The 12,563-nt window shown below is 39.2% G+C and overlaps 1 protein-coding gene across 1 annotated transcript in view; it reads left to right on the forward strand.

Annotated features, from left to right (window-relative positions):
* Positions 1-12,523, forward strand: part of b3galt1b (UDP-Gal:betaGlcNAc beta 1,3-galactosyltransferase, polypeptide 1b) — a 61,363-nt gene extending 48,840 nt beyond the window's left edge. Inside the window, exon 2 of the mRNA XM_084362566.1 lies at positions 8,486-12,523. Coding sequence (XP_084218692.1) covers positions 8,721-9,710 — 990 coding nt within the window. The 5' untranslated portion in view covers positions 8,486-8,720 and the 3' untranslated portion in view covers positions 9,711-12,523. The remainder of the gene's footprint in view (positions 1-8,485) is intronic.
* The last annotated feature ends 40 nt before the right edge of the window (positions 12,524-12,563 follow it).

Genomic DNA, 12,563 nt, shown 5'->3' on the forward strand with positions numbered 1-12,563 from the left:
CTGAGCTGACTTTTTCTGTGAAAAATTCCCTTCACAGCCTTAAAATGGCTTGGATGTACTGAACTCCTAAAACCTTTCCTCTTTAATTATTCAAGGTTCTATGAATACGCAAATTACCCCGGCCTCTGACCCGTGAGCGTTAGGAAACCTAGATTGCCAAACTACCAATTATCAGTGCACTGCAATTCCAAAGCAGAAATGCTCAGTCATGGTGTTGACTGCTTGTTTTACTCATGATGTCTTCTATCATGTAAAAAAGAAAACACCATATGGACGTTTAACAAAGTTAAAACTTGATTTTTATTGGAGTCTTAAACTTTATTGTGAAAAAAACAACACATCAGACACAAAGTATTATTCTAAACTTAGCATTTTAATATGTGGTATGTTTGGAGGAGATCTTTGATAATGTAAAAGGAAAACAATCCAATGTTTTTTTTAACTTTTAACAATAATAGTTATTGCTTTTCATTTGTATTTAATTGCAGCAGTTGTTATTGCAAAGTGTCCTTTTTCCAACAACTATTTGATTTCATGAATCCACCTTCCATCACGCTGTCTCCGTCTACTCGTCACGTCGAGCAGGGCAGAGGACAGTGATGTGATTAACTGTTGCTTCAGTCTGACTCCATTCAGCGAATCTCATAGTGAAATAAAAAGAGACTTATTTTTATGAGCTGACATTTATTCACGTCATTTGTTCAATATTGAACACTTTAGGTCACCATAGCAACTTGGTTAGATAGACTTACAGTACGAAGGGTGATAGGCGCAGCACAGAGAAAATAAATAATGATATAAATGTCACTACAGTATACTAATACATGAATATCGACCAGGGCTGCCATCTGTGCCTGCAGAACAACAGATCTTACAACACTACAGTCTTTCTCGAATGGAGATTTATGGAGACAGTGTGATAAGAAAGCTTTACAGGCTCATTCTCGTTTAAGGGATGTGGTGCTATAGTCTGAAAATTGTCTTTTCAGTTTGGCTTTGTGTTTGATTTGTGTTCTTTCAGATAAATGGCTCATAAAACACAGAGAGCTTCAAAGTAAATGTTGTGGAAAAAAACCTTTTAATGGCTCTGAATATGTGCGCTCGGTCACTCTCTTTTCTTTCTCAAGGTCGATGAAATCTCGGCTATAAGCTCTCAAATGTGGCTTTCAGCGACATAATGCTGGCAGGGAGATTTAAGACTTTGCCGCCTGCTGTGCGCCGATTTTCATATCATTTTTCACACGTCTCTGCTCCTGTCATCAGAGTTTAATATCGCATTCAGTTGTTTGTTATTGTGGAGAAAATACACATGAGCATGAGCCATGCTAGGGTTTAATCCACATTTTAAATGGAAGGTTTGAGTGAAAGAAAGGAGGACTCTAACCTTCATACTGAAAACTACATAAGTTATTAAAGGGGCACTATGTCATTTTGGAGAAGAAATTCAAACTCAAAAACTTCAAACGAGGTAGTAATGCAAGCTCAGAAATATTACATTTTTGGTGCTGTAGCAGTGTCTGCCAAATATAAACAAAGTAAAAAAGTATGAAATTGTGTTGTCCTTTAAGGTCACTATGTTTATTCAGTTTATTCAGTCAATGACGATCTCTCATGATTAAAATTTCTTCCCCAGCATCCACCTGTGGGCTCCGACCAGGGGGTTCAAGATGTTGTGCTCATCACTCCCCAATATCTCTGTGTAAACATATCTGCGGGGAGTGATGAGGTCGGAGCCTAGACGCCAAACTCTAACTATGTTTTGCTGCTCTAATAAGCATTTCAAACGTGAGTTGTTTGACTGAACTATAGTGCACCTTTAAGATGCAAAGCATGCAGGATTACCATTAATCTTATTATCTCCAAAGTTCTGCGAGTGGTGTGCTGTGTGATTAAAAGTATAAGCAGCAATATTCAAAGAGTGATGTGACGAATGAAAGCCAAGGTAATCAATTTAAATTTGGGACACAGGCGCTCCTCAGTGCTCCAGCTTCGCATGAACCAGTTAATTCAATCTGGCAATCTATTAGCTCTGAGATGTTGTTATTGGAAAAACAATTTAGAGTCCTGTCTATGGACAGTCAGGGGGCCATGAATCAAAACATTTTTGTCGTGTGCAGAGGAGAGCGTAATAGGTCCTTTTTAGAAACCAGCCCGCCAAACAGTTCACCCAGAGGCTTGCAGAAAGAAATGTCGTGTCTTGATGAATGGCTGTCTTTGCAGCGTGCTCTCCATATAAGTTTACCTCCTGCCATATAATAAATCATGATAAATTGAGTCTCTGTTGGTAGTGCAGGCTAATTATTTCCTCATTTCATTCGCCCCTCTGTTGTGTTTCTCGTGCACATTTCATGTCCTGAAGGTCCAGTGCGACCGTACTCCTCCTGATGCAGTCTGCTTTATAGTTCACTATCCTTTCTGCCAGTCACTGGCTCAATCTGGTCACACAGAGAGGGAGGTTTTATGACTGAGTCTCTGTGTGACATCCAGTATTATGGAAACTGATTGGAATAATAGCTCTGTGAAGGTCTGGCGACCTGCCTGCGGGCTCCGCTCCATGCTCCAGAAATCTAAACACAAGCTTGAGCCACATCTCAGCTCCCACAAATGCAAGAAACCAGAGAGTGACCAGACTTTTTAACCACGTGTCTGCGGAGATAAATGTAATTGTTCACACACTTTATGTACTAGCCTCCAATCAAGAAATAATAATTTGGCTTGAACAGTGACATTAAGTCTTTTGATTACATTTGAACATGTTTTCATCTAATTTGAATGTAAAGTGTCACATTTAATGCAATGTTTTTTCTACTATGTTGAGTCTATGTGAATACATTGAAAACTAGTTAGATTAATGCAGACTCACACATTTTATGTTTATTCAATTAATTACACACAAAGTTAAAGCAACATTATGTGGAAATTGGCGCCCCCCAAAGTTTCTGAGCGCAACACCAACTGTCATAATTACAAATCCCAGGTGTGTAACAGTTTGTCAGATGTAATGTAGATGCTGACTGCAAACAAAACTCATTAAGTCATAACAATGTTATGTGTTGAAAACTTGTATGTTGAAGTAAACATGTATGTGGCGCTGTGATCCTGCCCTCTCACTGAAGTTACACAGTGCAGAAACAAGTGATAGACAGAGACACCATTCACCCTGTTACAAGACACTGTAGCATCAACATGATTTTAGCTGTTATTTTAAAGTAAAAAGTTACATAATGTTGCTTTAAGAGAAACTTTTACATACATGTAAACATGTGTTTTTCAAGTTTTTAATATTCAAGTATTATACATAAAAGTCATTAATTTCTAACAACTCAATATTATAGAAAAACTTTGCATTAAATGTGACTGTTTACATTAAAGTTAAGTAATAGAAATAGATGGAAAATTAAAAGGTGATTGAAATACCTTATAGGTGCAATATCTAAGAATAACACATCGTACAGATGTGGGTAATTGCATACTTGGTCCACCAAATCCTACTTCATCAACATAAACGCACATAATATCACAGCAGTATGGCGACACACACACACACACACACACACACACACACACACAGTGAACAATGAACTTTCATCGCTTTTTACTTAATGCGGTGTTTCTGTCGTGAAACGTGCTGTAACAACTTTATAGTTGCTATTTTCATTTACATTCATTTGATGCTTGATTTATGCAGACACACTTGCACACCTTGGCAAAATACCGGCTGGGAAATATCGACTTCCGACTTGCAGTGGATTGCAGCATCTGTCACAACCCTGTAGTGCCCCGCCAATGCCCCTGTTTTGAGATTATGATAAACAGCTTGAAGCTTGAAGCAAAGTTGTCCTCAGCCACAACACTGAAATCCAATAACTCTGGTTCAGGCACATTTACAGATGAAACTGTTTTTGTCTGTTTAAAAAAAACATTTTTTCATAACATATTATTCACATGATGCTATTTAAAATCCCCCACCGGCTAGTCTATGGCAGCTTCTTTGTAGAGAATCTTCATATTGCCACTTTATGTTTGAGGTCAAATGTTGCTTTAGAAACTCTGGTGAAGCAGAAAGCATGATAACACTGGGTCAGGTTGTTGCACAAAAAGGTTATTGATAATACATCTCTACACCTTCCAGCTCATCCTATATCTTATCTCCCCCCTATATCAAGCTCATATTTAACTGTTTTAAGACTGAGAAATGCAGCCGCCTGATTCTATTACAAATAGGCCCATTTATGTCTCTCTGTCACACCCACAGAGATAAGAACGTCTGATGTTGAATCTTAAGTGACGCACTGAATGATGCACAATCATCATGACCATTATAATCACACAGATAAGTGATTCATCATTTGGTTGTCAATTAACAAGCTCTTCATAGAAAAAAGACATTATGGATTATTTCTCACTGCAGTTTTGCGTTCATTCTGAGCTAATTAATAACAGACATTTAGCAGAAGTACATGTACTTTCTTCTGCATCAAACTCAATGAGTAGTACTTTCAATCTGCTGGTGCGTGTGCACATGAGAGCCCCAGACCAGCTTAAAAATGATTGTTCTGAGAGCCACTGGAGGTTGTTTTACAGACTGGCAGCCGAATGAACTGTCACATAAACATTGCCTCAGTTCTGTCTCATAAATATTTTGCTTCGGTCTGGAAAGTGAGATTTCAAAGTGACAATGTGGGACACGGCGACTGCTTGCCACCAGCTGGTCCTTGTTATTGTGTATTCGAACCTGTGTACACATACATATGTGGCTTGTTTATTTGTAGTTTTCTGTTTTCACAATGTTATTAACCCTCAGAGCAAACAGTCACTGCTTGGTCGTCCTTCTGTTTTTCTGTCTGCACTCCACCTGACCCTCCGCCCTCCCCTGGTATTAGAAAATATTGGTCGTCTCTTTGTTTTTCCTGCGTCTGACTAAACTGTTGTTAAAGGGGAACGATTGTTTGCTTCTCCAAATCCTGCGAGATCTAACAGTAATTTCACAAGAGGCGGAGAAGTCTGATATTGAGAGCACATATACACATACTCCTCAACACAGGAGTTTTGTTAGAAGACTCCAGAGAAAAGGGTTCCCTACAAAATAAACTGAGGAACAACAGCATTTGTTTGACTGCTCTCAAATATATTCTCAAACCGACACCAAATAAACAGAGCAGATGTAGTCGCAGTGCAAGATAAAGTGTGTTTGTCATAATACGTAGGCATAAAAGTCCAATAAAAAACAGTATTTTATGTCATATGCACTGTTAAAAAAACAATGAAATTCTTCCTTTGCCTTCCAGTCTGAATGCTGTTGCACAATGAAACACTAGGTATAAGTAAAAAAAAATATAAGGATATAAAGAGGATTAAAAAAATACACACAAGATTTACAATGTACAATATGAAAATATACAGTATCATACAGGATAAATATAAATATGTAGTATCAGTGCAATATGTGTGCAGTATGCGTAACTCCGCTGTATGTGTGTGTGGCTATTTTCTGTGTATTTGCAGTGTTTGGTTAGGTTAAGGGAACTAAAATGTTGGGTTAGGTTAAGGGAACTACGATATACGTTAGGTTTAGGGAAGTCAAATATTTGGTGAGGTTTGGGGAACTAAAATATGTGATTAAATTAAGGGAAATTAAGGGAGCTGACCCTCTCCACCTCGAGCTTGTGGATTGTCAGCAGCGGAGCAAGTCTTGTCGTGCAACATCTTGTTAGGGCTGCAACTAATGATTATTTTTATTGTCAAGTCATCTGTCAATTTTTTTCCTGATTAATTTGCTTGGTTGTTTGGTCTATAAAATGTCAGAAAATTGTGAAAAATGTCTATCAGTGTTTCTCAAAGCCCAAGATAATGTCTTCAAATGTCTTGTTTTGTTCACAACCCAAAGATATTACATTTTAATGAAGCAGAAATATTCACATTTAAGAAGCATGAATCTAAGAATTTTGTCTTTAGTTTTCTCAAGAATTACAAACCAAACCAATTAATTGATCATCACAACAGTTGGCAACATCTCTTTTATTGAATTATCATGACTAATCATCACCAAATAATGTGACAGATTAACTTCTAGTACAAGGAAGACACTGTGTTCATAACATGTATGTATCCTTTTTTACCTTTGTGTACAACACTAGTACCGACTGCATGTAATTGTAGTCTATCTTTAAACGACGTTTGAACCATGTCATTACGGCTGCATTTGTATTCTCAGACCAGCTTTTGCTTCGCTCCAGCTTTGAAGATGGAAATAGAGATACGGTCGTGTTGCATTACGGCCTTCCTCCTGTGAAGTAAATCGTATGATCTGCCTTCGCAGAGTGAAAAGAAAAGTCACAGAGACCTTCAAAAGGCAGAATGCATGCTATCATATACTGTAGCTGCTCAGCCACCTGCAGAAAACCACAAACAACTGCCATTTCAGTGTCCACGCTGCAGAACGACTGCTCAAAAGCAGGCATGCCAAATTTCTGTCCGCTCAGTAACAGGCAGACAGTATAACAGTGCTGCACTGAAGAAAAAAAACACCCCAGGGGCAAAGGCTTATCATGGCACGTTGTTCCCTTTGTGCCACCATATCACGCTGTCATGCAGAATGCTGCCAACCCCACAGCCCCTTTGAGCCACCGAACAAGAGAGCTTGTAAACCGCCTTTTTTTTTGCTTTTGGTTGGAGATGAAAAGGGCATTTTTCGGCTCTTGTGAAATGTCAAACTGTGAAGTAAGATCATGTATGAAAATGTCATCATTTGTGAAGTCTTGATACAAGATAAATCTATAACTCATTGATATACAGATATGAGCATTAATTCAATTTGTAGTAATAAAGTAACAGAGAAGTAATGTTATTGATGGCTTTGGCTTATGTTTAGATAAAACAAACTGGTGTCGGCTGGTGTCATGTAACTATCTACACTTATATCACACTTAAGACAAACAGGGGCTAGAATAGCTGCCGTTAGCTAGTTAGCTCAGTTAGCTGTAAAGCTTGAGATCCGAACTGGAAATTCAGAGAACCGGGGGAGTGTTGGTGTTTACACAGCACGCACAGGAGCATTAGAACGGGATGGGTTGGGGCCAGCTGTTGAATATAGTGGAGCATTTAGCAGCTATAGAGCCAGATATTTTCCTGAGGAGGTGGTGGGGACCAAAAACAGAGCAAAAAGAGATGATTATTAGACTTACATTTACCAGGTGGACACAAACCCGACTCCAAATGAATGATCATGTTACTCCGTGTCTGTTGGATGTGTTAATAAGCAACTGTCGATCAGTAATTGTAAATACAGTACATGTTTTTAGGTAGTTTTTCCATGTCATTCCTATGTATGCTTCGATTACACTTCAAAAAGGGAAATATTTTGCTTTTGTATTCAGTAAACACTTATTTAACAGCTAATTACGTAATCAGTAGTGACTTTTTTCCCCTGCAAAACATATAAGACTGAACCATTGTTATAGAATAAACTAACCAATAGTATAGACAGTAGTTTAAATTATCTTCACCTCTACCAATGACAAAAGTTAAATATTACTTGCGATTTAAAGGATTAGTTTTAATAATCTGATGATATATAACAGTTTAATACTCATAGAGCTTAGTGAGTGCTTTTGCCTTGATACATTTATCTAATATGTCTGTGCATCTAGTAACATTTTAAAAGCAGGACTGACTCTACCAATGAACAAAACAACATCTCCAGGGAAATATGTCGCAGTTTGAGGCATCTGCAACACTGAACAGCAAGATGTCCAAAATCTGCTTCATTATCATAACCATCAAATTATTCAGTGTTGTTTGTCACTGAATGTGAGAAAAAAAATTAAAATAAAAATCACCGTCACAGTCAACATCACGGTCAAATCATCACAAAGGGAAGTTGGCCCGTTGTAGATTGAGGCTGTAACACAAATCTGCCCATCACAGTGTGTGCTGCCACTGAATAATAACTAAACTTCAACAATGAATAACATCAATCTGTCTGATGATGAGTCATTTTGCTAGACGGCTGATGGCACTGCAATCGTTCTCACGTGTGCTTCAACCACTTTTGTAATTTATAAGATATTGATTTCATCTGAGTCCTTTCCTTTGTTACTCCAACTAGATTTACTCAGAGGAAACAAATTAATTTTTGAAATTGTGTTGTGATGATTTTTGGCTCCAGCACCGAAATGATGGGTTTGATGTGTCAAGTTCCTCTGCAGTGTTTCGACAGTAATTGAGGTTATTTATTGTATAAATATAAGATGATACTCAGCAGCATTTCCTCATTTGTTTGACTTGTTGCTTTAGTCGCTGACAGGAAAGTGGTTTTGTGCGCCTTTAATTCATATTTGAGTGGCCACTGCTGAGTTTATTGGGTTTGAAGAAAAAACTGCAATGTTTCTCTCATGAGTTATTCAAATATTACTCATTATACATATTTTTCGTGCCTCTCTGGATGTATATATTAATGCACCGTTTCTGTCTTTCTCTCTTTCAGATGTAAATGGAGAAGCAAAAGTGTCGCCAAGAAAAATTGGACATCAATCTGGTTTTAAAGTGCTCTGCATTAAAACGCAAACAGCATCACTTCTCTCTGAAGCAATCCATTACTGACAATTAATGTCAAACTGCGTGCTGGAGCAGCTTCATGCTGCCTCGCCGGATGAAACATTGCTAATGGAAAGAAAGCCTTATAAGATCCAGCTCATCAAAATACACCTAAATGCAGCATAATGCCTTCAAAAGTGTCATGTTTATACCTGTTGACAGTGGTCTGCTGGGCGAGTGCTCTGTGGTACTTGAGTATATCTCGCCCTACGTCCACTTATGTCGGCCACATGTCTGTGCCTATACGTAAGACTGTGAAACAAGTCAACAAGAACATCACCTTCACCAACATCCACACCCGCCCCCTTAACCCACATGCCTTTGAGTTTGTCATCAACGAGCCGAAGAAGTGCGAAGACGTCACTCCCTTCCTGGTCATCCTCATCAGCACCACGCACAAGGAGTTCGATGCGCGGCAGGCCATCCGGGAGACCTGGGGGGACGAGAGCACCTTCAGCGACGTCCACGTCCTCACCATCTTTCTGCTGGGCAGGAACACAGACTCCGTCCTCAACCAGATGGTGGAGCAGGAGAGCCAGATCTTCCATGACATCGTGGTGGAGGACTTTATCGACTCCTACCACAACCTCACGCTCAAGACCATGATGGGCATGCGCTGGGTGGCTACCTTCTGCCCCAAAGCGCAGTACATCATGAAGACAGACAGCGACATCTTTGTCAACATGGACAATCTGATCTACAAGCTCCTGAAGCCCACCACCAAGCCAAGGAGGAGATATTTCACCGGCTATGTTATAAACGGTGGTCCCATCAGGGACATGCGCAGTAAATGGTACATGTCCAGGGACTTGTACCCTGAGAGTAAATACCCTCCTTTCTGCTCGGGCACCGGCTACGTGTTCTCAGCAGACGTAGCCGACTTAATCTACAAGACTTCCTTACACACAAGACTGTTGCACCTGGAGGATGTGTATGTGGGACTGTGTTTGCGTAAGCTGGGTATACACCCGTATCAGAACAGTGGTTTTAATCACTGGAAAATGGCCTACAGTCTGTGCAGGTACAGACGGGTTATCACTGTGCACCAGATCTCCCCGGAGGAGATGCACCGCATTTGGAACGACATGTCCAGCAAGAAGCACCTGAGATGTTAGAGGACATGAGGACCGCTGAACTACAACTTAACTATTTCTCCTTTTTTTTTGCCTTTTTCCTCAAGTTTCATCACACTGAGAAATGTAAAAACATTGAGGGCTGCTGCGAGTCTTGATTTCATGACAGATGTTTTCATTAACATCCATATACGTCTGTTTCTGCTGATTACACCTCACGATTGTTAATGAATGCATGAGGCTTGTAAAGCGCGTATTCTCATGCATAATCAAAATGTGGTGTTGTTACTGAAAGTCATTGTTTTTTGTTCATGTGTTCCAGGTCGAGCTGAATATTTTTTCTAAGCATTAAATCAATCAGCATTCAAGGTGCAACATGTAACAATTTTAGTCTAAAAACATTCAAAAATTAACTAAAATTATCAACAGAATGAGAAGAAATAACACTCTTTGTATTGTGATCTACTGAAGTTAGCGTGCTAACCAGCTAGCCATGGCCCGTCCTGTGTCATAATACCACACCGAGCTTCCAGTCTGGACCACTAACTGCTCAGCTACAGTTAGCAGCAGTCAGCGGTTGCTCTCGCGATATGCTGCCTCCTATTTATTTTGTATGAATTCGACATGCTGCCAATTCTTACATGTTGCACCTTCAAAGCCACACTTCACCTCAAAATATAAAAAGCAACACATGAATACCCTCTTTCATGTAGTGCTGTTTCTCCATCTAGATTGTTTCGGTGTGAGTTGCCGGGTTTTGGAGATATCCGCCAGAGAGATGTCTGCCCTCTCATGAATGTGATGGAACTAGATCTGCTTGTGGTGCTCAAAGCGCAAAAAATATATATATATATATTTGAAAAAAACCCAACTGCAATGACTCTTTCCAGAAATCATAACCTGGTTACTCAAGTAATCCACAGACCTTGTTGTGAGCAGTTTCACGTAGGAACTATTTTCTACTGAACCTCTACGACACATATTACCTCACAGAAGGAAGCGTTGTTAGTACCTGATCTGTGCCAGCTGCCCGATCCGTTCTGCACATGGTTCTGTCTTACAAAGAAGGTTACGTGACGCGGATGACTGATAAGGAAACAAGCCTACTCTCGCTAAATCTTTTAAATTAAGGTAACAAAATGTCTTTCTTTGCAAATTTGTAGAAATGATAAAAAATATAGAATTTATTCAAATGTCTTTCAGACATCCTATTAGAGATGTCAGGAGATGACAGCGCCCCCTAACAATTAGAGAGAGAGAGAGAGAGAGAGAGAAAGGTCCTTTTATGCCATCCTCATTAAAATAGGATGATAAGACAAGCAAGTATTGTTTTAATATAGGAAAAAAAGAGACGTAGAGAGAAAATTTGACATCTAAATTAAAAATAGCTGGGGGATATAGCTATAACACTTACACTGTGAATTCATAATAAATCATTATTTGTATAACATTTTATACGGTGATGTATATTATTAACAGCAACTTTCATATTGAAAAACTATCTGAAACATGTAGTTTTCATACTTTGATTGAATAATAAACTGGATATACTGTACATATCACTCTCTACTCTCTTGCTCTATTAATGTTTCTTTAAGACCATAATAATCCTAACACAGATTGCATACAGAAAATTAATACATTTGCAACCAATGTTTTGCATAAAAACTTTTGTCGGATAATTTAAAACAGGCACAGAACGGATCGGTACAGATCGGGTTCTGACGAGCACAACAGGCTGAGAGAGGGCAGACGTTTCTCAGGCAAACTCACACCAAAGCAATCTCGATGGATGAACAGCACTTCAGGCAAGGAAAAATATGTATTTTTTAATTTTGGGGGTGAACTGTCCCTTTAAGCGTGAAGTAGTGTGGCCTAACGAGTGGAGGCGTTGTTTAAAGCAGGCGACCTTGGTTCGAGCCCTCACACTGACAACCCTCTGCCCTGTTAAAGTGTCCTTGAGCAGGACACTGAATCTCAAGCAGCTGCACGGCTGCTGCCTGACTGACCCTCCCGCAGGAGTGCAGGCCGAAGGGGATTTCTGTGCAAGTATTAAATTGCTGTATCACTACTTGAAATTGTGCTTTTAAAAAGTATTAGTTACAAATGAATGGGGAGCTCCAGAACAAATGCAAAGTTAATCTAATCCAACAACAAACCAGAACCTCTGTTGAGATAAAACTACATGGATGCTCGTGCTGCTGTCCCCCCCGTCATCTTTATCATGAACAGAGCTGAATACAGATCTAAAAATAAAAGCTGCGGTATATTATCAGTCTCCAAACAGAGTTTTATACTTTTCAATCAATATTGTTTCTCCAGCATTGGTAATAAGGAAGTCATGGCTGAATTCCCTGGATGCCCTCTTCTTTTCAGCAAATGTCTGATGTTTTTCTTGACTTTTCTTGATTCACTTTGCTTTTTTTCCTCTTCTTCTCATTGACATTTTTTATATAAGCTAATTGTGTTTTGCAGCTCCCAGCTCCTCATTACTCAAGCTGCTGCTCTCGGTTATGTATTCTGTACGTCAGCAGCTCATCAACTCCTCCGCACATCAAGAGAAATACAGTACCATGTTGTGCAAGTACGAGTTCAAGTGTAGCTACAGACTGGATGTATTATCATATGTATCTGGCATATCAGTGATTACTGAAGCACTGCTACTGACATTTTGTTCCTCAGCAAACGTGGCTTTCATTGCCAAATTTCCTTTTTTTTCAAAGGTTTTGTAGTATTATAAGCTGACGTGACATTTACTGTGAAAGCATCTATCCCGCAAGGGGTTGTTGTCATATATTGTCTGTTTTTTATATTAAAAAACAAATACTTGAATAATTAAAGTAATATTACTGCTTCTACGTGTTGCTTTCTTCAAGTTCCCATCGGCAGAGGCTC

The sequence above is a fragment of the Pagrus pagrus genome (genome assembly GCF_965226575.1).
Source record: "Pagrus pagrus genome assembly, chromosome: 9".
NCBI classification, from domain to species: Eukaryota; Metazoa; Chordata; class Actinopteri; order Spariformes; family Sparidae; genus Pagrus; species Pagrus pagrus.